This window comes from Hippichthys cyanospilos, chromosome 2, assembly GCF_059441005.1.
Source record: "Hippichthys cyanospilos isolate Australia breed blue-spotted pipefish chromosome 2, RoL_Hcya_1.0, whole genome shotgun sequence".
Taxonomy (NCBI): domain Eukaryota; kingdom Metazoa; phylum Chordata; class Actinopteri; order Syngnathiformes; family Syngnathidae; genus Hippichthys; species Hippichthys cyanospilos.
Window position 1 is genome coordinate 11,913,492 of NC_142370.1, and position 24,190 is coordinate 11,937,681.

The window sequence follows — 24,190 nt, forward strand, 5'->3', positions numbered from 1 at the left end:
AATTGCAGTGATTGCCTCAAAAGGTTGTGCAACAAAATATTAAGTTATGGGTACCATCATTTTTGTCAATTCCAGTCAACTGCGTGAGCGAGTTCAGTACTTGCTTTCTCTTGATTCCACACGTAATATTGAGCATTGAATGCAAGCCCTCTTATTTCTAAAACTTTGTTCAAGTAACTGAAAATCAGTTGGCGCAACATACCTCATTTGGAACTTGCTGCCAGAAAGCTCAGCCAATGATCGCACAGCTCTTATTCTCTGTTACATGAACAAGTTTTGGAGAAAGGAAGACAAGGGGAGGGGCCTTGCATTCAAGATTGACAGCTGCATGGAGAAGCAAAAGAAAGCTACAGTGCTTATACAGTTGACTGAAGGTGCATTCAATGACCACTCACACTATAGGACATCTCAGATAACAATTGAAATAATTATTCACTGACCAGACAACCTTGTCTGCGACGACTGTTCAGGGGAAACATTTTACAATTTACTTGACAAGCCAAAACCAGAATAGCCACAAGTCAATTTAAGTTTCAGGGGCAGCCCGAGATACAAATTTTACAATATTTGCACAACAAAGGGAGTGAGGAAAAAAGGCTAGATAATAGTGAGCCCGCATAGAACATACTGTTTTGTGATTACTTCCTCTTTAAATATCATCAGGAATACTAGTGGAAAGCCTGTCCAAATCTGTTGTTATTGTTCCTATTGAAGAAATCTTCCACGTACAGGTGTTGTTTTGTTTGCCATTTTCCTGGCAAAAAAGTCATGCTCATTTCACAGCCTGAAAGAAAAATAACCATCAGAAGACAGTCTTAATCTTAATCACACTGCTCAACTCCAAAGTCCACTTTGAGTCAAAGTCCACTTATAGTACCGTCAAACTGTTTGAAGTAGTCATCAACAAAGGACGCTTTAACCAGCCAGAACTTGACTGAACTTTGTCATCGTGAGTAAACAGGTTGTATACAATCCATCATGCAAGGTGACAACAAATTAATTTACAGCTGGCTGAGCCCAGTGAACACAGGAGCAGTCCTGTGACCATTCCTCTTTCTCATACAAGAAGCTTTGAAAATCCCCAAGGCAAGCTCCCTACACACGGAATGGTGATAAGATTTTTCTAAACGAGGATGTGTTCTATTACTGACAGGACTTCTCGTGCGCAGGCATAAAAGACTTACAGTAGAGGACAGTGAAGACTTCCCACATGGACGCCAATGGTGAAGGCAGCGTGCAATACAATCGCTGGAATGAGGACAACATCAACATGAACGTGGAGGCGTCACAGCCAACCATGACGAGGTGAGTACGTTAACATCCTGTAGTATCAATAACGTTCTTCTGCTACAAAATCGTCCTGAAAAACATGCCTCTAATCTGTCTTCTCGCCTCAGAGGACCTCTTTTAAGATAGCATCAAATAAAGTCATTCGCTGTCAGCCCAGTAAAAATTGGACAAAAATTGACGTCTATATTCATCAATGGCATTGAATGGGTGTGCGCTATGCGGTTTTAATCAAGTAAGACGACTTACGTGCTATGCGGTGATGTCCAAGTACTTCTGCCCAGAGTGAGCGTCATAGAAGTTGGAGATGAGGGCAGGTAGTCATGTAGATGAGTGCAGTCAACTCACAACAAGCAACAGTTTGGCGCGGGAGTTAGAAAAAAGACTTTGAGACGTTATTGTCAGTCTATGTTATTGTTAAAGAAAAGATAAAACAATTTGTATTCAAACAACCAAATCAGATCGAATGTCCGACATCTCAGTGGGTCTCAACATTTTCTCAATACTGCGCTCGAGAAATATTTCTTGAGCCAAGCGGAAAGTGTTTTTCAATAATTAACTCATTCAATCCCAAAGACACATGTTTTTTAAGAGTCCAGACAATCGTTCTGTGTCAATGTATATATATATATATATATATATATATATATATATATATATATATATATATATATATATATATATATATATATATATATATATATATTATTTTTTTTTTTTTTCAAGGTTGGCTAAAGGAGAGTCTAAAAATGATTGTATACGAATTGCTTTAGTAATTGATTAGTTTTACCTAGAGTAGCTGATTACTTGCTTACTCGGTGGAGCATTGGTTAGCACATCTGCCTCTGCAGAGGCAAAGGCGCACACACCAGAAAGAGCACAAAGGGCTGAAATGGAATAATCCTAGAATAGTAATACCTTCTTCTACAACTACTACTACAAGTGCCTTAGTAAGATGCTGTTATATTAGTCATTAAATGTACAGAATAAAATATATAAATGCCTGTGAGTATTGTAACACTATCTGTCTACATGTGATACTCCACCATTTGTGTTCAATTGTCAGTTACTTGCAGGCTTGTAGAACTGAACAGTCAAAGCTAACAAGTTAGCGTGTCGGGCAATTTCGAGCAAATGTCAGCATTAAGGTGGCAGGCAGGCCATTAAAGGGACTCGAAATATTGCGTTCTCAATTCAACCCAAAACATTAGCCGAATCTTGACGCACCACCATATTTGATTAAATGTGATGAATTATTATGAGCTGTTTTTTTAATTCCGAGTGCCAGAATTAGCTATACGATTAGGAGCTTATACAGTTTTAGATCGAGAGTAGGCAAAAAACAATGTTTTCTGTTGTGTTGCATTCAGGCTCTACAATAGAACATGCACTGGCAAAACTGGCATCATTGTGAAGGCAGCCGGGGCTCTGGCCGTACTGGTGTTTGTCTATATCATGGGATATGTGACAGGATATTACGTCCATAAATGCTGATGGAGGCTGCAAATATGAGTAGGTCTTTGGGATGATCTTGGACAAATATGCCTCTGTGGTATTATTTGCTTAAACTGAAAGAATTTCAAATGATAATGATATGAAAAACAAACACATGACAATAACATTGGTGTTGCATATTTAATGTATGCTGGTTCAAACTCACTGCTGATTTCATATTACATTGATTCCCAAACATAGTGGCAAAAAAATTCCCTTCATATGCTTAAAATTGTGTATCGCTTTCATTTGACTAATTATAATTTATGAATCCCAAATTGTTCAATTTTTCTAGCAATATACAATGGCAGACAGAAAAATTAACTGCTCTACTTGTTGCCATTGATACGCTAAGGGTGGATTGTAAAGATCTGTCTTTAAAATGATCTATCATTGTTGTTTTTTGTTTTCTCTCTGTAAACTTTATGCATCAAAAGTACTAGTGATATCAGTACTTTTTATTCATATCAGTGACTACTCAAGAGCTGACTGCTCATAGTCGTAATGCGCTGTAAAGTAAAAAAAAAAAAGAGGTATTGAACATTCATAAACAACACAATAAGTTAAGGCTTCCTGCAAATATATCAGCTTTGTATTCAATTTAAGAGAACATCAAGTCATTTTTCTAAAAAAAAAAAAAAAAAAAAAAATGGAGAGGGGGCGAACTATGTGCCCCCGCTAGTCTAAACATGGCAGTATTTGTGGAATATTTGTTTGTGGAATCTGAATTAAGCAACAAAATCAAATTTTTAACCTTTATTTAACCAAGCAAATATCCATTCAGATTTACATCTCTTCTGCAACGATGTCCCGGACAACAAGAATTCCAGAAAAAAATAATAATGATATAAATAATAATGGTATTAAAATTGACAACATTAATAAACACAGCAATAACGTACTTGTTGCAATAACAATAGTCCATGAACTAAAAGAACCACTGGTGAATAAGAGTTTAGAATTAGCATGCTTGACGTCAACAGGATGAGAGAGCTTAGTTTCATATGAGTTTACAGATCATTCCATGCAAAAAAAATGACAGGACAGTTGCTCAGGGCCCATGTAACAACCGATCACAGCTAAAACCCAGAAGACAGGTATGCTGTGGTAGGACCTTAGCTGGGCCCTAAGGCACCGTGATATCGTTTCCAGACGGGAATCGGCAAAATAGTCTCCCCCTGAGTAGGCTAAAAACAGTGAATTTTGTTGCTGATTCAGATTCTACATAACATTAACCAGAATACCATTTTTAGTCTAGTGGGGATGCAGAGAACATTGTTGACTTCTCCTTTAAACAGAATTCACACTGCATTTGTGAGTAAATTGAGATCATCCTTATTTAAAAATTCATACTTTGTATGACTTGTTTGGGATGTGTTTTGAGATTTCTTTTTTTATGTAAAATGTGTATGTTGGGTCAATAAAGTTTGGGAAACACTGACAATGTACCTGTGGAATATTTCATTCTTGACAGCTATTGCTGTGTGTGTTTATGTGTGTCATTGACTCCTGCTACATCTTCTGGGCTCGCTCCTCCACATAGAGCTGCATCTGTTCAAAACAGACAACATAAAATGCAGTAGTGAAGTACAAATTGTGAAACACTCCAAAGATTTCTCACAGTTCAGCGACGGATGATTAAAAAAAATACAAAAAAAAACATGTACCCTCGCACTCATGCAAAGTAGCTCATCAAAACTAAGATGGCTGATGAGCATCTGAAGGTACAACGAAGTGCAATGGCTTTGGTTTCAATTTAGATTTTCAAGTTAGGATTTCACAGTGTGTAAACATAATTATTTAAAAGTTTCAAGAAAGGGTTTCAAATTACAATATTGCTTTTAAATGAAGGTTGAGGTTTCAATTAACCTTGTCAATCATACAGCCCTAAATGACATTATCCCTGAATTATCGGTGAGAAGGATAATGGGTTACGTATGTGAGCAGTATTTTTTTTTTTTGGGGGGGGGGGGGTTGTTTGTAATGCAGCATTTTACAGGTATTTTAAAGTGCTCATTATGTTGGTGATTTTGAAGGGCACATGCCAATTGGCTTTTGCAAGATGTGCCAACAGTTTCAAACTAGGATTTCAAGTTAGCCTTATCAGCAAAGAAATTAGAGTCTCAAAATGGGGCTGGGGTTTGAGATTGCAACTAAAAGTTTCAAGCCCGAGATCGGGTTTCAAACAAGGTCAGGATTATGTCATTCATTTGTCATGGCACTTGGCATTTAACTCAACAACCATAGCTTTCGGTGTCAAAGATCCATTTATACTAGGCCGGCATTGAATAAGTTTATTCACGGCCATTGACAGCCATATAAGTAAAAAGTAACAACTTTTATTTGGCTGGCAATAAATGTTAAAAGCACATCAATATTTGAACCCTTTCCCTTCTTTTTGTTAACTTTGTCACTGACAATCTCAGGCAAACTAATCTCAATAGCAGTGTCATACGGTATCTCTGACTGGACATTAGACATACAGTATTAGTATACCCTAATTACGCATTTTACATCATTAAAAATTATCAGCACAATTTCACACACTCCTTCACCCTCATTATGTCGGACGTCAAGGTCTTCAGAGGGATGAGTCTGGGCTCTTGCATGTGGACCTCCTGCTCATCAGCCACTATCCATGGGAAATCCTAGAAAACATCCAAGTACCAAAATGTAGACATCTGCAGGTGCTTCATCTTTGCCGCTCCCCCCTGCAAGTGAGGTGTATCATGTCTTCATACCTTGATGACTTGAACCTTCTCCATGTTGCGCGTGGCAGAGTTTCTCGTGTGAACTAATACTGTGAATGAACACTCTGGTGATAAGGACATAAACAGGTTTAAGCGACTTCTGAAATGAAACAAGATTTGTAGAGGTGCTCAAATCCAGTCCTTGAGCATAATTGTAATCAGGCTTCTGCAAACCTTGCCGAACACCTGATCAATTGAAACAGGTGTATTGAAGGGGGGGAGCGTCGAAAAGAAAAGGCTGAATAGTTGTCAAAGCCTGGACTTGAGCAGCCCTTCGGCCATAATGATTTGGATTTTTTTTCTATAGTGAGAATTTTTGGTGCGAAAAAAAAATACAGTTTACCAATTAAGTGACCGATTAGTTTTAAAAACTGTAATAAATACGATAGCATTTGTGACCTCCCAATGCACCTAAATAGGTTCCAATTAAATGCAGATTTTCACAATTCATAGGCTGGCCTATAACCTATTTCTTGTATATTCATAGCTCACTTAATCATTGCCTGCAAGAAGTAGGATTTGCTTTGTTTAACTTATCAACAAATTTCATGAAATATACTTAAGGCGACAAGGATGACAACAGTGTAGAGTATATAATCTGCACTTGGCTCATTATTAGCCGATGTTTCAAAGAGTTGATTAATTGGCAAGCCTATCAATCGCTTGAGTCTTTATTAAAATGTCTCGTTAAAATCAGATCTCACCTGGGGGGTTATTGTTTAAAACTGCATCACACACGCTGATCTTCAGAATGAACGCCCTGAGCAGCTGCTCCACATGAGACAATAAAGTCTCTGTGCTAAAAAAAAAAAAAAAACAAGTAGTTAATTTACAGGTTACAATTATGATTGTTACAAAGAGTGAGGGGTTGCAGACTTAATAGAGAGCAGCGGTGGTTGAGATATCTCAAAGACAAATCTCTCGACTGGATGATGCTCCTTGTCCATAATGACGACAACCACCTTCTCAGCATCATTCTGTCAGGAAAAAAGGAGGCACTTGGAAGATGAACATTGTACAATTGCAGTATGCACTGTGCCCAGGTTTTACCTTCTCAATAAGTGGCTTTATACAATGTAGTGTATCTTGGATGTACTGGTTCAGCTCAGGGTGACATGACATCTACAAAATTAACCATACGTTTGAGCTACAAGTAACAGCATCTCAAATTGTGTACATTTCTCTTGTACCTGCACAGGGACATTGTACTTCTTTCGCTTCTGAAATATTCCAGAGGGATACACCTCGCGGACATACAGAATGAGGTGAATGGCAACTTCCAGGAACTCACACAAAATGTCAGCAACCACTGAAGGAAACACCCGAGTTCACGTGTATGAAAAGATGCAGCTGGACACCAACAGAAACACCTTCCGGTTTGAGCATCAAAACCTTTGTAAATCAATATTGAGTTTTGGATGAAGCTTGATTAAGCATCCGAGATGAGACATTTGTCTGGTTTACTGCTTCACCAATATGCCTTCTATGTTAAATTGGGAGTAAAGGTTGAAAACAATGTTTAACCAATATGCCTTCTGTATCAAATCGGGAGTAAAGGTTGAAAAAGAATGTTTAACTGTTCTGCACCATACCTTGTCCAAAATTGAGGTCTTGCCTTGTTAATGTTGTCATGATTCCAGCAATCAAAACAAAAAGGACTGTTCACTTCCACTGCAGAGGTAGTTTTTGATTATTTGTCGTCGGTCATGAGTCACGACTACATACTAGAAGCCGAAGTAAACCAATACCACGTTTGAAATACGGCTTTAAAATACAAGTTATTATACAAGTATGAAAGAAAAATATTTTATGGCACAGATTGGTATTTTCAGCCGCCATCAACTGCGACTCGGCGCATTTTAATGACGCAATATTGGTTGTGCCGCTTTTGTCCACTAGTGATGACGCACGTTTATTTGGACGCTACCTACTGTAACGTTCGCTGCGGTGGTTATTTACTTTTTTTCGTACAAAATACATTGAAAAATAGCAACGTCTAACTGACGTCTTTTCAGGCAAGGTAACAATAAATCGCCCATCTTTAATTATTTCTCCGTGTTAAACAGACTCTTACTCAAATGCAAAATTATGGATAAATTGCGAGACAAAAAAACTGTTATATAAAACAAACATTTCTTAAATGTCCTGGTGTCATTTGACAAGTCATGTGGTTATATTTTTGTCTGTATTTAAAATTGCCTAATCTAGTTTCTTAATTCCTTTTTGTTCACATTTGGCATGTCTTTTTGCCTTACTAGTCTTGAGATCACCCTAAGCGTAAAACATTACTAGCCAAGTAGAATTCCCTAAGACCATTAACAGTGTTGGAGGAAATGCATTACAAAAGAAATCAAATTATTGCAACACATTACTTTTTTGCTGTAACACGGTAGTGTAATGCTGTATATATTACACACAAAAAAATAATATTGTACTCGTTACAAATGAGAATAACGCAAAGCATTACAATGCGATTTTAGCTTGAAAGTGGTGTTTTTTCCCCCCTAAAACTAGGCAAAAACACAACGAGAAAAGTCCAGTTGTTAGTATCTACTACAGCAGAGATGAATGTGGCACTGCAGACGACAGGTTGAATGAGGAGAATGCGTACACAAGACGGACGTTCAGTTCGTAAGAGATGAAGGCAAGAATATAATCGTTCGGTGCACTGTACATAACACCTAAAGAGCTGTCTACTTTGCCAAATAGGACCAGTAACTTGACAAACCATTTAGAGCGGTGCTATGGTAAAGTGAAGTTAGCGAAAAGAAAACATGCGAAGGATTGCACTCTCTCACTGAGGGATGCCACTTCCATCCAGTCAGGAGTCGTTAGGAAATATGCTGCTGCTTTCACAGTGGATTCACCAGCATTTCGAAACTTTGTCAGCAAGATCCTTGTTGCAACTAGCAATTCCACTGGATGTGTAACGAGCGTAATGAACTACATTTAGATTGGCAAATCCGTATTTCCAGTTATGGTGGTGAGAGTAATATAAAAGTAATGCAATAGTAGTGTAATGCATTACATTTCAAATACAGTAATATTGTAATGTAACTAATTTCTTTGACAGTAATAAGTATTAAATAATGCGGTACAGATTTGAAGTCATTTGCCCAACGTTGACCATTAATAATATACAATTTTAATCATACCTTTGTTTTTTATTTTTTTTTATATTTTACTGATCAAGACATGTACAGTGGCTCCTCACTATAAGGCAGTTGGTTCACTTTTTGTGGCCTCAGTTTCACTTTTTTTATATTTTACTGATCAAGACATGTACAGTGGTTCCTCACTATAAGGCAGTTGGTTCACTTTTTGTGGCCTCAGTTTCACTTTTTTTATATTTTACTGATCAAGACATGTACAGTGATTCCTCACTATAAGGCATTTGGTTCACTTTTTGTGGCCTCAGTTTCACTTTTTTTTTTAACAGCATATTTGTATTCCCGGATGGCAGCATAAGTTAATGGAATGTTGAATTATGGTCAAAATAGTTGATTTTTGGTTAGGGTTTACGATCTGTGAAATACACGTGAGTGCCTATTATTATTCATTTCTTGTGTGTCCTATCTACAAAGGTTTGAACTTTGAGTGTTTAAATGAGACAAATGTGAGAAAATGTTAATTTTCATCTGAGAAGTGTATAAATTGCATTTTGAGGGTTTTTACAGCCTTAAGACATATATTTGTAAAAAAAAAAAATAATAAAGATGACTAATCTGCAGATTTTGCCTATTGCAAGTTATTTTTTGAACGTAACAACCTTGATAAACGAGGGACCACTGTAGTGGAAGTAAATGAAAACCTAAAATACTTATATCGATTTACAACAAAACCATACCATTAAACAATGCTTAGACACACAACACCAACTAAATATATTTTTTTATTTTTTTTTTTTTTTAGTTCCTTTTCCTCCAAAAATATGTCCTCAGGTCCCAGTGGAAATATACAATAATTATCACAGAAATAAACAGTAATGCAAAAATGTATGACCTCACATTCAAATAACACCACAATAGTGCTGTTAATTGTGCAGCATAAAAGGTACAGGACGCTGACAGTCCCGATTGAGGTAGATATGTGGAAATAAAATGTGAAGACATTTGGCAGAAATTACTTCCTCTGTTTCACTGACACAGTGAAGTTAAAAAATTTGAAGCTGAGCTTGAACCCAACCCCACACCGACCCTTCTGATCGGTTTCAGTCTTAGCATTGTATCTGTATCCTTGTTCTCCCATTTACCATACCATCAAAGATGGTGGCTTTCAGCATTTTTTTTTATCATTGGTTTGGATCAATTTATTGCACACATTTGAAGGACTTGAGTCTCCAAAGGAAGACTCAGCCCCTAGATAAGCCTTGTATTGACCATGTATTGACCATCCAAGCGGAGACTGAGATATATGAGCTCAAGAATGATCACATAATAATATGAACTGCAAAAAATGGTGGGAGGTTAAATTGGACAGCTAGTACAAGCTCCCTGACTTTTAGCTTCGAGGGAATTCCATAGCCCCCACCTTGGAAAGCAATGCACACATACGGAATGTCAGTGCCATCTCAAAACTTCTTTGGTTGACAAGGTTTGCTCTACCCTAAATGTCCGATGCATACATGGTGAAAATGTGAACCAAAGTTCTTGGAACAGCTGTTCAGCCTGGCAAACTGAAGTCTGCCAACAGATACTTCTTTATGGATTGTGGACCTCCACGTGTATGATTTCTTAGTTTTGGTGTCAGGAGTATTAACATTAGGTCCCTAAGAATGGCTTCCAAGAGTCAGGATTTAAAGTCTTATGTCTGCATCTAATTAGAGCGGCATTATGCCCACAGTTTGGGCATAAAACCGTAGAGGACTCCAAAGACTCTTGTGCTATTTTTATTGTTTTTTTCATCTCTGGCAAGTTGTTTTTCTTTATGCCGGCAAAGTCGAGTAACCTGTTTGTCTCAGCATCCGCTTTAAATCTTAGTGGCATGAGTTCTCGGTCCACAATCATCCCTCCCTTTGGCCTGTATGGCGTCCGACCAGCTGTAGGCCCGGTGCAGATTTTGATGGGCTCAAGTTTCTTTTCTGAAGACTTCTCTTTTTTCAATATTCTTTTCTTCGGTTTCTGGGACACGATTGGTGGAAGCATTCGTTGTCTATGGGTCTGGAGGCCTTTCTTTTCCTCTTTTAATAAATCGCCATGGGCAGACTTTGTTTTTGATGGTTTCTGAGAAATGGGCGAAAGCTTTGCTTTTTGTGTGTCAGCCAAATAATTGGTCTGTACCCCTTTGGATTTTAGTGTGCCCAATTCACCTGTTTTAATAGGTCCAAGCACTGGCTTGGACTTGAGAGATTTTTTTTTGTCCAAGCCACTCTTTGGTCCCTGAAGACCATCTTTTTGTGGGATGGGTGAGAGTCGACGTAGCTGTTTAGGTGCTTGAGGCATTTTGTTTTCATCATCTGTTTCTGTTTTATGTCCCTCACCTTTACGTGGGATAGGGGGGATTACAGCCTCTTCAGATAATTTTCCGTCCTCTTGCATCTCTGCTTTTTCTAAGTCTTCAAGTGAATTTGTCACAGGAAATGCTGCAGCTATATCATCTATATCTGGCATTGAGGTTGATGTGGCAACATCTTTGAACGGTGGTGACGGTACTATTTCCTCTTCTGGTTCGGGCTCCGGTTCGGGCTCCGGTTCGGGCTCCGGTTCTGGCTCCGGCTCGGGCTCCGGTTCGGGCTCCGGTTCGGGCTCTGGTTCAACTATGACTTCTTCTTCAGACTCAGTGCTTTCTGTTTGGGGTGACAGTACTGGTTCAGGTACTTCCACAATTTCTTCCTGCGGAGATGGCACTGACTCCGCTTTATCGGAGTCCGTGTGGTCTTCTATCTCAGGCTCCGGTGGAGAGGGCACCGGTATTTCCTCTTCCGATTGATGTTCAGATGAACTGCTCGCTCTGTCTTGTGTGTCTGACTGTGGCGATATAACTAATTCGGGTGAGTCCTCTTTCTCAGGCACGGGTTCTGGTATCTCCTCAATAGGTTCAGGGCTTTCTTTGGGTGGTGATGGCACCTTTTCAGGTATAACCTCCTCGGGCGAAGGCACAGGAGTTTCTTCCAATTCAGGTACCTGAACCTGTCGATCAGTCATCGGTACTGGCTCTGCGTTGGTCACCGACAGATTGGATGAATCTGACAAATATTCATTTTCCTCATCTGCATCTGAATGATCAATTTTGATGCTTAAGTCATATGTAAATGGTCTGGGTGTGGGCATTTCCTCTCTATCATTCATATTGACCGATAAAGTGAAGGAACTTGTGCACGATGGAGATTCTATTACTGCTACGGTTTCTTGAGTATCTTGCATTGTGTTGATCTTTATTGAGACAGTGTTGCCCGATATTGGTTCAGATGTCAGCATTCTATCCGAAGCAGTGATCTCACCGTGTGCTTCACAAATGTCCATTGTATTTGTGCGCTCAGATATACCATCCCTAAATGTTACTTGTACTTCTCTATGCAATGATTCAGATAGGTCCTCTGTAGTAGATACATGGATCTCTCCATGTGATTGCGACAACAACGCAGTTGCAGATAATTGTTCCGGTTTGCTTGCAGTAATCGATAAAGTGGAGGAACTTGACACAGCTGACTCCTCTCCTGCTGTCTCGTGAATTTTATTCACTTTTATAATGATGTCAGACCCTGTATAGGAATTTGGCACAGAAGTGGCTAAGTATTGTGCATCTGGCATGAGTTCAGATATACTCTCTTGGTCACATGGTTGTGACACAGCTCCAGAGAGGACTTGTGTTTCCAGCATTGGCACTAATGAGTCTGCTCTATGCGTTGCTGACTCTGACAACGTTTCTGTAGTAAATGTCACACACCTGTCATTTGCTGATGACACCACCGTCACTGTATTCTCTGTACCAGATATATGGATTTCTTCGTGTGATTGCAGCCCATCTGTTTTGCTCATAAAGACTGATACAGTCGACGACTCTTCGTTTCCCGCTTCTTGGCTTGTGTTGATTTTGATGAACCCGTCTGATTTGCTCATGAAGACTGATACAGTCGACGGCTCCTCTCTTGCTGTTTCTTGGCTTTTGTTGATTTTGATGACTATGTCTGACCCTACACAGCTACTTGTGGCAGATATGGACATGTCTTCGGCAATTTGCACTGGCCCAGATATGTTCTCTGGATTCGGAACAGGTTCAGATGGGTCCCTTACGTTTGATATTGGTTCAGATGAACAGATCTCTTCTTGTACCAATGACATTGTGAAACATTGGTCCTCCATTTCAGATATATGGATTTCTCTATGTGATTGTGGCTGTGATTGCGATTCCAACAATTCCTCCATCTTATTCACAGTCACTGATATTGTGGATGAGCCTGACACTGCAGACCTCGGAGATTCTACATTTGTTTCTTGGAGTTCTTGTCTTTTGTTGATCTTGATTAAGATGTCAGACTCTGCATAGGTAGAGGATATGTTTTCTGTAAGCAACATTGATATGGTATTGTCCTTTGTAGGCGTAGGTTGTTCAAATGTATCATCTGTACCAGATGCAAGTATTTCTAACTGTGATCGTGATATTGATGCTGGTCCCGAACCTGATACTGGCCCTTCTGTTTTGCTCACAACAACTGATAGCGTGGATGTACTGGGTACAGCGGACCTCGGAGAATCCTCATCTGGTATTTGTTTTATTTCTTGTCTTTTGTTGATCTTGACAGACAAGTCATACTCTGAACATGTGCTGGGCACCGAATCAACTATGTCTTCTGCAAATGCACCTGCTCTAGAAATATCCTCTGGATTGGAAGCTGGTTGAGATATGTATCGAGTGAGGGATAAATTGATTTTTTCGCATGGTTGTAACATTGTGCTAGTTATGTCCAGTATGTTTGGCACCTGTTCAGACATGATGACATTTACATGAGATGAAGGGGTTTCTTCACGTTTGAATGCCTCAGGTCCGGAAATGTCCTCTCCATCGGATACATGGATTTTGTCATATGATTTTGGCAATGATGTTGGTATACAAATGTCCTCTCTATCCGATGCCGGTATATCCTGTGATTGTGGCAATGACACTGTGGTACGTACCCCTTCCGTATCTGAGACTTGAATATCTTCCTGTGATTTTGGCAAAGAAACTGCTGCAGATACTGCCTCTGTGTCGGATGCATATACCTCTTCATGTGACTGGGGCATTGAAACTGGGACAGATACGTTCTCTGTATCAGAACCATGGATGTCTTCATGTGACTGAGGTAATGAAACTGGGACAGACACATTTTCTGTATCTGAAGCGTGGATCTCATTGTGTGTCTGTGGCAAAGAGGCTGGTGCAGATATGCTCTCTGTATCAGATGCATTGCACTCTCCAAGTGATTGCGGCATCGACTGTTGTCCTGATATGTTCTCACTTTTACTTCCAATGACGGATACATTTTCCAAACTTGACACTCTACATATAGGCGAATCATCTTCCACTGCAGCTTGTGTCCCCTGTGCTTGTTTGTTATTGTTTAAGTGGTCATATTTTGCTGAAGTATCTATTACGTCTTCTTTTACTGGCACTGATACAGGTATGTCTTCTCGATGTGGTTGTAGTTCACGTATTCCCTCCCTTTCAGTCACAGAAATATCGTCATGTGCTTGTGACATCGATTCAGAAATGACCTGTGAAATTGATATTTGTGGCCCTGATTCAGAAATGTCTTGTGAAATTGATATTTGTGTTCCTGATTCAGAAATGACTTGTGAAATTGATATTTGTGGCCCTGATTCAGAAATGACTTGTGAAATTGATATTTGTGGCCCTGATTCAGAAATGACCTGTGAAATTGATATTTGTGGCCCTGATTCAGAAATGCCTTGTGAAATTGATATTTGTTGCCCTGATTCGGAAATGTCTTGTGAAATTGATATTTGTGGCCCTGATTCAGAAATGCCTTGTGAAATTGATATTTGTTGCCCTGATTCGGAAATGTCTTGTGAAATTGATATTTGTGGCCCTGATTCAGAAATGCCTTGTGAAATTGATATTTGTTGCCCTGATTCGGAAATGTCATGTGAAATAGATAGTGGCCCTGATTCAGAAATGCCTTGTGAAATTGATATTTGTTGCCCTGAATCGGAAATGTCATGTGAAATTGATAGTGGCCCTGATTCAGAAATGCCTTGTGAAATTGATATTTGTTGCCCTGATTCGGAAATGTCTTGTGAAATTGATATTTGTGGCCCTGATTCAGAAATGCCTTGTGAAATTGATATTTGTTGCCCTGATTCGGAAATGTCTTGTGAAATTGATATTTGTGGCCCTGATTCCGAAATGCCTCGCGCAATTGATATTACATTCGTTGTTTCGGATAAAGACGCGTCTTCCTGTTGGTACATCACTGATCTAGTTATAACGTCTCTATCAGATACGATGATCTCACTGTGCGATTGCGGCAGCGATGCTGGTCCCGACATTTCCCCTGTTATGCTTACAGTCACTGATACAGTGGAAGAACTTGACACAGCTCGTGTAGGAGATTCCTCTCTTGGGGTGTTTTTGTTTTCTTGTCGTTTGTTTATTTTAATCGAAAGAGTCATTTTCTCGTCTCCAGCGTCATCCAATCCAGATCTGCCCGTATTTAAGGCAAGTTCATTTGTATCCGTTGTATTAGATATTGTGATTTCTTGACACGATTGCGGCATCGATCCGGGCATGCTCTCTATATTTAGCGCGGGCTCCGATGTGCGCTCGATAGCAGACGGGGACAATGCTTCCTGTGCTGATGGCACTTGTCTAAATCCCTCATCTGATAGAGGGATGGCATCATGTTCAGATCGTTCAGTCATTTGTCTAAAAACCTCCTCTGAGTCAGAGTCCAAATTGGGCATCGACATTCTAGATATGCATTGCACATCAGATACATGACTCTCTCCATAGGAATGTGGCAATGACACTGGTTTTGATATTTCCTCTGTTAGGTTCACAACAACTGATAGAGTGGATGAGTTTGATACAGCGGACATAGGAGTGTCTGCTCTGGCCATTTCTTGGGAATCTTGTTTTGTGTTGATCTTGATGACGACGTCAGACCCTTTATAGGTAATTGACGATGTGTTTTCTGTAACTGGACCCAACACTGACATGTCCTCTGTACACGGTACTGGATTAAATTGGTGCTCCGTATCAGAAGAAGGGGCCGCTACACATGGTGAAGCCACTGATATAGATATATCCTCTGAGTGAGAGTAATGAATCCCCCCTTGCGATTCACACGATGAAATCGGTCCTGTTTTGCTTACAGTGACGGACAGAGTGGATGATGGTACAGTGGACCTTGAAGATTCATTGCCTTCTTGTCTTTCGTGGATCTGGGTCAAATCATACGCTGTACAGCGAGTAGGTACTCGAGGGGATATGTCTGTTGTACTGAGTGCTGATGGTAGTGGTGCAGATATTTCTCTGGCATCAGTCTCAGCGGATGACACGGTGGCAGGGATGGAGGCATCTTGCCCACTTGATGTGGCCAGATCCTGTACTGGCTTTTCTTCTGTCTCTTGCCTTATGTTGATCTTTCTTAGGAAGTCATACTCTGGGAAAAAAAAAAAAAGAAAAAAAAGTTGCAATAGAATTCGATAGACTTCACTTTAGCAGACAATGTTTTCTCCCAATCAGGGACCGAGTCTTAATTATCTCAAAGCCTTGCAAAAATGTCAGTCCCCCAGTGCCGTGTGCCGCAGACCCAAAACCTACTTATAACGACTGAATTGCACAAGGTATTAATTATAATCTGCACAAGTCCTCCGACTGTAAGTCAGATGAGATCGACTCCAGACCTGTGACTTTAAACAGATCAAGAATATTGCTAAAGTATTGATGAACGATCACACCACACCATAATTACCTCCCCTCTAGCAATGATGTGACATTCACGAATGTACAGAGTCCTCCCCTCCTTCACTTTCAGGGGGATCCTCTGCTTTGCATATTAGAGCCATACGATCGTGAGCTGGGCTGTATCATGTTTCAAAAAATACATGTATCAAAAATACCCAAATGACGGCAATCTCGCCTGTGTCTCGCGACCACAGTCACGGTCCCTACAAATTTTGCCATTCTATAATTTTCCTTGGCTTCGTACAAATTGAATAAAACTGTCAGCATGTCCTCATACCTCAAAATTAGGTGCACTATGGTTATGTATTAAAAAAAAAAAAGCAAGTAAGCGTGCTATACTTTTTGGGTGGTGCAAAATTAGTTACAATTCTGCATGAAAATCATGAAATCTAGGCGACAGAGGGGAAGCACATTTTTGATTTGCCAGAGAACATTTGTCTTAGAAGAGCGCAAACATCCTTCACGTGATGTGATGGGCCCAGTTGTCACATACCCACTTACTTTACGTTAACTTGCCTATATTCCATGCGATACATATAGCACATGTGCTGCCCTCCATAACTGTAAACAAATGTGATTGCAAGTGCTCCTAAAGGTTGCTCCAACTGCTACTCCGTTAATCAGAACAGTTGTGCAGTTTAACTTGGAGGCCAAAACTCTTCCCTCACGTATCACTGACATTAGGCTAAAACCTCGTACCTCGTCCCTTTTCAAGGCATCTTTGCTCAACCATTAACATTGCATCACAGAAAAACGCGAGACGTCTTCAGATCTTCAAGTTGGTCAATAATTTGTAAAAGTAACGCACGCATGCGGGCTGACCAATAGTAGAGATTTTTGACCATGGGAAACTGACCAAATTTGAACTTATTAGGAGTTGGAATGACACCAGTGATTTCATGAAATAAAAATTGTATCCCAGTATCGGAACACACATGCAAAATGACTTACCCCATTGCTCTTGAAATTTAAAGGCAACCTCGTTGTCATTTAAGTCTGCTCCTCCAAACCTTGACATGTGGGTTAAATGTGTTTCCAAACATTTTGGGATGTCATCGGGCTGGGATAGTATTGTCGTCCTGGACGTACACTCGATGAGACTTTTGACGCCAAATGATAACGGATTCTTGGAATCCATTGTAAACAATGGTGATTGTCACTTCTTTTAGGAAACCTTGTGCGTGCGGGTTGGTTGAAGTTTTCGCAACATGATCACTCTGACACTCCTTTGGTATCAAGAAACAAAGACTGTGTCAGGGATGAACAATTGCTTTTAAATGCATTTCTCAATGGATGTAAGTAATTATGTCATATTGTGTGACATCACCCAGCAATGAGGTCACCCTTCATCACAGGGCTGTATGTTGTCATTTTGTTAGCCACATTTTTCCACCTAGTGCTACAGTTCAGATTTATTGGCTTGATCAAGCTTGTGTTTGCAATATAAGGTGTGGGAAGGTGCTGAGTGCGGAAATGATCCATACGTCTCTGTTAAATTTGGACAAATCCTGGATTGGTGCTTTTATAAAATGAAAGCAACAGCTTTCCTTTGAAAAAACAAAAAACATAAGGTAGAACGCTCCACATGCTTTGGCAAATGGAACGTCTTAGACCAACGACCCATGGAACATGTGCTGGACTGTAACCAGCCAGTTTGGTCATAGTTGGGTCAGTTAGATTAATGAACTCATTCACTGTCCGTTAAAATGGATTTTTGTCAGTTCTATAGCTGTCAGTGGCTGGTTAAAATGGATATTTGACATCTACAGCCATCAATGGTAGTGAATGAGGTAACTGATTCTTCTGTGTATATTTGAACATTCCAAATGTGGTTTTAATGCTGCTCAGATGCTCACAATAAATGTACTTTTTTGGGGAGATGGCTTTTCATGCTTATCTTGAATGTTCCAAAATTTATGGACAGTACGAATAATGTCTGTATTGAGATTTCGTCTGTAACAAAAAACAGTTTTTCAAATGTGCAGAACTATATCGCACTATTTTGTTATGATGCAAATAGCAACACAGTCAACAAACCCAATACTTGGTGGTATGTGTAAAAACTTTTAATTTTAATTTTTAGACGAACCAATACTGTCAGACACAGCTTGTCTTCACTGCCAACTATTTTCAGAAAATTAAAATTAGAAAGGAAAAAAATACTCTAAGTAAGGCGAAGTTTAAGTGAACTCCTGCCTCAAAACATGTCCACACCAATTAAGAGAAACGGGAAATAGAAGTTTAGAACGTGAAAACCCTGCCCCAATTCATCTTCAAGTGAAGTAAAAGCATCTGTGGTGAAAGCCCAACTGGCAAGTTTTTTTTTTTTTTTTTTTTTTTTTACATTTGGCCTCATCTGCATGCAAAAGCTAGGTTTTGAAGAACTCTTCATTTTTCAATGCAATGTCTTCAGAGTTTATATGTAGTCCAGGCAAGGTGAGCTTTTTGTTTACCTTGCTATGCTCGCCATTAGGTCGTGTATAAAACTGAACATAAAAACACAACTGGGGCTGGTCGATATGGCCCTTGTTTGAAAAAAATAAAAAGTCATTCTGGACAGTTATGATTTTAATTAAAGTAATAAACCCATCAAACATTCTTTTGTTGTTTAGACTAGGGATGTTTGATACACTTTTTTTTCAGACTGATACCAGCGTAAGCCCTCAATTTGAGCAGTCACTGATACAAAGTATCGATACCATTTGTACTTTCCACCATCTTATGACCAACCAAACATCTATTCCATCGTAGCAGATTTCTTGAAATTTAATTAAAGAAAAAAAAGTTGTAATTTCTAGCTCACAATCATAAAACTGCTACAAGTCAGCTGCCAATATTAGTATCGGCTGCTATCATGCATATCGATACCTTGAAGTAAGGCCAGGCATCGGCCCGATACCAATACTTGGTATTGGTACTCGCCCATCCCTAGTTTAGACAACAATAAATGCATACAAGATTATATATTGATTTTCATGTAAATTTAACAGTCACAGATTGCGCAGAAAAAATAGCTAATAGCTAATAGCACAACTTGCTTAAATGCCACAGTTAACTCAAGTAATAGCAGCCATTTTGAGACCATACCTTTAGGCTCCTTAACACTTGACAAAATTAAAAAAAAGTATTAGGTACCTGGGATTGAATGCCCGGACCCTTAAAAATGTAAAAACATGTCTGGGATCAAATGAGTTAAGGAGTTGGTGTGGCGAAGGTCGCAGCTCTTTTGATCTAATCAAGGTGTGTCCGAGCTGACAAATGTTCACAAGATGTCACCGGATGTTTGTACATTCAAAATTTCCTTGTGACAAGAGCAGTACAGGCGATCATTTGCAACATTGAATAAACCACGACGACATCAACTGAGCGCTGACACTCACCAACGTTCGCTCCTCTGTTGGGTAGGCGCTTCAGTAACCGCAGTATTACAAACATGTCTTAAAACTCCCCATCCATCATTTTTTACATTTGTACAAAACCTTAATTGCACAATTTAGCTAATTGTCAATTTATGAAATGACAACTTTATCAAATTAATTTGATTCATCGAATTAATTTGATTTATTGCCCAATGTGCAGTTTACATTTCACGCGATGACAGACGTAAATGCCACTAATACAATTACAGTATAAAACATTCAGTGCCCATGAGCTACAAAATTGTTTTTTGTTTTTTTTTTTGTTTTTTTACATAACATATCATACATAAATCCATTCGTGTAGACTTGTGAACCCCTGCTCCAATCTCACTGGGGGGAAAAAACAATTGTGTTTGCCTTTCAGGGTACAGCAGCAGTATCTCCGTCCTTGCTCGCTGCGCGCACTCGTAGACCAATTATAGACCATTAAGAGTTCATTCTCACGCTGCCTTCATTTGATCAGGACAAGCAACCGAATTTGATGAACTCGAAAGGAAAGCCTTCCGCACATCATAGTCGTGGACTATACCTTGGGACTCAGCGGCATGAGCTCTGGGTCAAAAATCATCCCTCCCTTGGGTCTGTACGGGACCCTTATCTCAGACCCAGGGCCCACCTCAGGTTTTTTTATGCCCCGATACTTATGGACGGCTGGCCCTGCACCGGTTCTGGCTGGCTCCGATCTCTTGTCCTGATCACACTGATCTTTAGGTTTATGATACAAGCAGTCTTCCAATGAGCAAGTGAAATCGTCACTGTTTGCTTTGGGCAACTTTCTCGGCTTTGGCTTCTTCTGCGGAGAGATTTTCTGGGGGGAGCTCGGCAAGATTTCCACTTGAGGATGTTTGATGGTCTGCGACACTTTCCTCTCCTCCTTTGAGTTATCACTGCACACTACTTTTGTTTTTGACCCCTGGGAAGGAGGTTTATGCGGCGACGGCTGAACGACGTTGGATGCCGGAGACTTTTTGGACGCTTTTGTTTCCTTTTGACTAGGGGTCCTGGCTGTGAAAGCCTGTTGTTGCTTTTTCCTCTGCGATGATCCATATAGTTCCAAAGTCCCGGATAGAGGGAACTCCTCGTATGGCAGTGACTGCGGTACGGTGTGTTTGTCACCCACAAATAGAGTTAATGATCTGGAAAGTGACAATGAGGATGTAGACAATCTGACTCCCATTTCTGCGATTTCCCGTTGTCTGCTGATCGTCATGAGGAAGTCGCTCTCTGCGAAGAGGACAAAAAATATACATGGAATGTGGATACCCGTGTCGTCCGCTCGCATAGATTTGCAGTTGCCTGGTACCTGATCCCCGGGAATAGCAGGGGTCGACAGTAGATATATTGTTTGAAAAAAAAACATATTGGTTCACAGAAACCACTTTGGTGCAAGTGATGAGGTTAACACAGCAATAATCCTTGTCATATGTTTGTGTTGATAGTTGAATGGGTGTCATGTTTAAAATACTTATTCGTTTGTATTGCATTATGTTTTATTATATGATTATTATTATTACGTTTATTATTATTATCATTATTATTATTAGCAGTAGTAGTAGTATATTTTTAACCAACAGTGACTAGGTTGTGTGTTTAATGGTGACATCCAAAAAAATCTCAGAAGGACCTCATCAACAAATTTCATAATGTTTATTCCAGGAATCAAGGTGATAGTATCGATTCATGCGTACTCAAGAATGACAACAGTGGTACTTGTATATAAGTTCTGTAAATTGTGGTAGTACATAAAGGTATAAAGGTCCAATAATCTGTGAATATTGGCAATTTGGCCTATTATTTTTGTCTAGTGTTTGAAGGGCCATAATCCAGGCACGTGACAGTTGATTCATTTCCGTCATGTTTTGGGACAACATTTTCGCGTAATCATGTCACATCTGTTTGTACTCCTCTCAGAAAAACACTCTGGCTGGTTAAAAATTTTGTTCCAGCATCATTTTTTTAGATATAATATGCATTGGATCCCCTCTGTTGCCTCTTTTTTTATTTATTTTTTTTATTTCATTGACGATTTCTATGTTTATAACAGGCATGGGGGTATAACTCATCTTTGCCCACCCCAAAAATGTTAGCATGCATTTTTTTTTTATGTCAAAGTTTTATTAGCTATAATTTACTAAATTATTGGTCAAAATGTATGGTGTCAGGATCGGTACTGTGGTCGGGGCAGGCAGGGGGGATAAGTCGTTATCCAGGTATTTTATTCCTTAAAAAAAATGTTGTTTTTAAAGTCTTTTAAAAATGATAACTTCTCTAAATCTAAACTGATCTAAATCTGATAACTGGCCGATTTAATCGGCGCCCAATTAATCGGTCGGGCCTTAGTTTGGACACCGTATCCTGGGTCAAGATGAACTCTAAAACGAAATCTGGCTTAGTTCATCCTCTTGATCTAGAATGCTGGAAGTCCATTTCTACATGCGCTGAGTCGGTTGCTTTGCATAGTTTTGTGATACCAATTTTAAAAACCAGTCACTTACCCCATTGTTCTTGATAGCGAAAGGCAGCCTCTTTAATATCTGTTTGGTTAGGGCCTCCAAATTCTATCATTTGGGTCAGGTGCGCTTCTAAGAATTTGGTGATATCAGCAGGCTGCGACAGCAGCACCGCACGTGAAATGCATTCGAGCTGACTCCGAACGCCATATGGTAACAGATCCATTTAGCTTAGGACAAGGCCTCAGTCACGCCGAATGAATATGGTCAGAGGCGCGAACACTCTTGACAAGGATCCACAGTGGATCTCAGACGCATTCCACACGGATGAAAAGGCACGTGTCATTAGAGCGAATGAAGCGGCTATGTGACATCACCTGCTTCAAAGAGATTGGCTGACATCACAGGGCTGTGTGATGTATGAAACATGTAAAAATAGTCTGGTAGTGACGGCGAGCCTCCAGACGGAGCCGACCCGGCTATTTCTAATCCCGGCACTACTACGGGACGTCAGCTCATTAAGTGTGGTAGCAAGGCATGCGCTCTGTGCTGTGGTCTGTGTACCTAGCTTCAAGACCGGTGGCTTATTCGAATGCAAGTTTTCTGGATGAATACTGCGAAATGATGTGGTGAAGGTTCGGCTCCTTGCCATATGCTTGACGAGGGCCTCCTCTGATGGAGGGTTTAATCATGGATTCAAAGAAACCAAAATGATTCAGGTGATCACATGGATTTCTTTTTTTTCTCTCTAAAGCTGAGGTACCGTAAGTGCTGTTTATCTGCTCAAGACCCATCCTGATCATTTGTTTCCACTGTAAGGGGTCTGTAGGTTTTGACTCGTTTGACGCAGTGTGCTCAGTGGAGGACACCCTGGCCTTTCTCATGCTTCATGGGATGCAATTTACTTCCTTGTCAGGGAAACCCCAATGAATAGGTTAGGTTTCTGGAGGATATGTCTACACACCAACTAAATCTTTTCAAGATACCAGATTGTATGCATGTAAGCTGTGAAATATCTTACAAGTATTATTTGTGAAATATGTTACAAGTATTATTTGGAGGAACTCCCATTTTACTCAGTAACATGTTTCATAAATTATTAAATCACTAAGCAGTTTTTTAAAATCAAATTCCAACTCTGAGTTTTATTGCTGCGTCATCAGTAGGTAAATCAATTGTCAGTGTAAATCACTTTGAGCAACTAAGGTCAAAAAGTGCTAAATAAGTAAGTCCGTTTATCATTTTACCATTTGTCCAATGCTTTTCTGAGTTATGACGTCACATGAAATGTTTTTTTTTTAAACAGATTGAATTTAGAAGTTTTTTTGTCTTAAAAGTAATAATTACAGTAATGGATCTAAATTCATTTAAAAAAAAAAAAAAGAACTTTCCGTTTTCAGAAAGGCAAACGTGTTTATCCAAGATAATGCACTAATGAAACACGAATTAACCATCAACAGATTACATAAATACGCACCAGAAGACTTATAATTTGACTCCAGTCATTATTTTTCACGCAGGCACTGATGTTAGACTGAGGAATGGAAAAAAATGCAGTCAAATGGCAATCTAGGTTAGATTGTTGTTAGAATAAACGACGTGGTAGTGGAAGAGCATCAAGAAAGATTGCATTTCCTTTGCCCTACTTAAGAAAAATAAAACGTGTATTGCTGTATTTTTTTCTTGTTTTGCTTGACTGAAGGATTTTTCTTTCCAGCGGGTGGCAGAATTACGGCCTGAGGGTGGCAGCAATGCGGTGTAACAATCATTGTGTCAGAGGAAAAACACAACGAAGAAGTCATGGATACCAAAGAGGAATCTTCCCATGGCTCATCTGACTTTGAATGGATTTTTATCTTGGATGTGGTACGTCTTTCTTTCA

At 39.6% G+C, this 24,190-nt stretch overlaps 5 protein-coding genes across 10 annotated transcripts in view; 2 read left to right on the forward strand and 3 right to left on the reverse strand.

Annotated features, from left to right (window-relative positions):
• On the forward strand, positions 1 to 4,219 carry smim1 (small integral membrane protein 1). Of its 2 annotated transcripts, XM_088404652.1 has the most exons (3): positions 1 to 1,086; positions 1,170 to 1,305; positions 2,658 to 4,219. In XM_088404652.1, the coding sequence occupies exons 2-3, from the start codon at positions 1,211 to 1,213 to the stop codon at positions 2,779 to 2,781; spliced, it is 219 nt and encodes a 72-aa protein (XP_088260778.1). In that variant the 5' UTR covers positions 1 to 1,086; positions 1,170 to 1,210; the 3' UTR covers positions 2,782 to 4,219. The 2 variants fall into 2 exon arrangements, with proteins under 2 accessions (XP_088260778.1, XP_088260769.1); XM_088404643.1 differs by having other exon boundaries at positions 1 to 1,305.
• On the reverse strand, positions 2,909 to 7,464 carry mad2l2 (mitotic arrest deficient 2 like 2). Its single transcript, XM_088404631.1, has 8 exons — positions 7,124 to 7,464; positions 6,722 to 6,840; positions 6,582 to 6,653; positions 6,408 to 6,508; positions 6,236 to 6,330; positions 5,523 to 5,596; positions 5,337 to 5,429; positions 2,909 to 4,332 (listed from the first exon to the last, which is right to left on the reverse strand). The coding sequence occupies exons 1-8, from the start codon at positions 7,161 to 7,163 to the stop codon at positions 4,294 to 4,296; spliced, it is 633 nt and encodes a 210-aa protein (XP_088260757.1). The 5' UTR covers positions 7,164 to 7,464; the 3' UTR covers positions 2,909 to 4,293.
• The window catches only part of fkbpl (FKBP prolyl isomerase like), a 21,903-nt gene continuing 5,158 nt past the window's right edge, over positions 7,446 to 24,190 (forward strand). The window contains exons 1-3 of one of the 5 annotated variants that reach the window (XM_088404557.1): positions 7,446 to 7,551; positions 8,046 to 8,175; positions 24,026 to 24,174. The gene's annotated coding sequence lies outside the window, so the exon portion shown is untranslated. Of the gene's footprint in view, positions 7,552 to 7,843; positions 8,176 to 22,797; positions 23,028 to 23,127; positions 23,309 to 24,025; positions 24,175 to 24,190 lie in introns of those variants that run through there. The other 4 variants (XM_088404566.1, XM_088404584.1, XM_088404575.1 and 1 more) reach the window with 4 other exon arrangements.
• Positions 15,271 to 19,365, reverse strand: LOC148427315 (uncharacterized). Its single transcript, XM_088409166.1, has 3 exons — positions 19,308 to 19,365; positions 15,404 to 16,134; positions 15,271 to 15,351 (listed from the first exon to the last, which is right to left on the reverse strand). The coding sequence occupies exons 1-3, from the start codon at positions 19,363 to 19,365 to the stop codon at positions 15,271 to 15,273; spliced, it is 870 nt and encodes a 289-aa protein (XP_088265292.1).
• LOC148427316 (uncharacterized) lies at positions 18,996 to 22,593 on the reverse strand. The gene is made up of 2 exons (XM_088404605.1): positions 22,354 to 22,593; positions 18,996 to 21,082 (listed from the first exon to the last, which is right to left on the reverse strand). Exons 1-2 carry the CDS (start codon positions 22,532 to 22,534, stop codon positions 20,382 to 20,384), a joined length of 882 nt encoding a protein of 293 aa, XP_088260731.1. The 5' UTR covers positions 22,535 to 22,593; the 3' UTR covers positions 18,996 to 20,381.

What these genes read in the sequence shown, in the direction of transcription:
- smim1 (XM_088404643.1), top strand. Translation starts at nt 1,211, where the DNA reads ATGGACGCCAATGGTGAAGGCAGCGTGCAATACAATCGCTGGAATGAG. An exon ending in TCACAGCCAACCATGACGAG is followed by an intron (nt 1,306 to 2,657) that starts GTGAGTACGTTA and finishes TGTTGCATTCAG; the next exon opens with GCTCTACAATAGAACATGCA.
- mad2l2 (XM_088404631.1), bottom strand. Translation starts at nt 7,163, where the DNA reads ATGACAACATTAACAAGGCAAGACCTCAATTTTGGACAAG. An exon ending in AGTACAATGTCCCTGTGCAG is followed by an intron (nt 6,654 to 6,721) that starts GTACAAGAGAAA and finishes TTAATTTTGTAG; the next exon opens with ATGTCATGTCACCCTGAGCT. An exon ending in TAAAGCCACTTATTGAGAAG is followed by an intron (nt 6,509 to 6,581) that starts GTAAAACCTGGG and finishes TTTTCCTGACAG; the next exon opens with AATGATGCTGAGAAGGTGGT.
- LOC148427315 (XM_088409166.1), bottom strand. Translation starts at nt 19,365, where the DNA reads ATGGGCGAGTACCAATACCAAGTATTGGTATCGGGCCGATGCCTGGCC. An exon ending in ATGCCTGGCCTTACTTCAAG is followed by an intron (nt 16,135 to 19,307) that starts GTATCGATATGC and finishes TTTTTTTCCCAG; the next exon opens with AGTATGACTTCCTAAGAAAG. An exon ending in TGGACTCTGACTCAGAGGAG is followed by an intron (nt 15,352 to 15,403) that starts GTTTTTAGACAA and finishes TCCCTCTATCAG; the next exon opens with ATGAGGGATTTAGACAAGTG.
- LOC148427316 (XM_088404605.1), bottom strand. Translation starts at nt 22,534, where the DNA reads ATGGATCTGTTACCATATGGCGTTCGGAGTCAGCTCGAATGCATTTCA. An exon ending in TCGCTATCAAGAACAATGGG is followed by an intron (nt 21,083 to 22,353) that starts GTAAGTGACTGG and finishes TCCTCTTCGCAG; the next exon opens with AGAGCGACTTCCTCATGACG.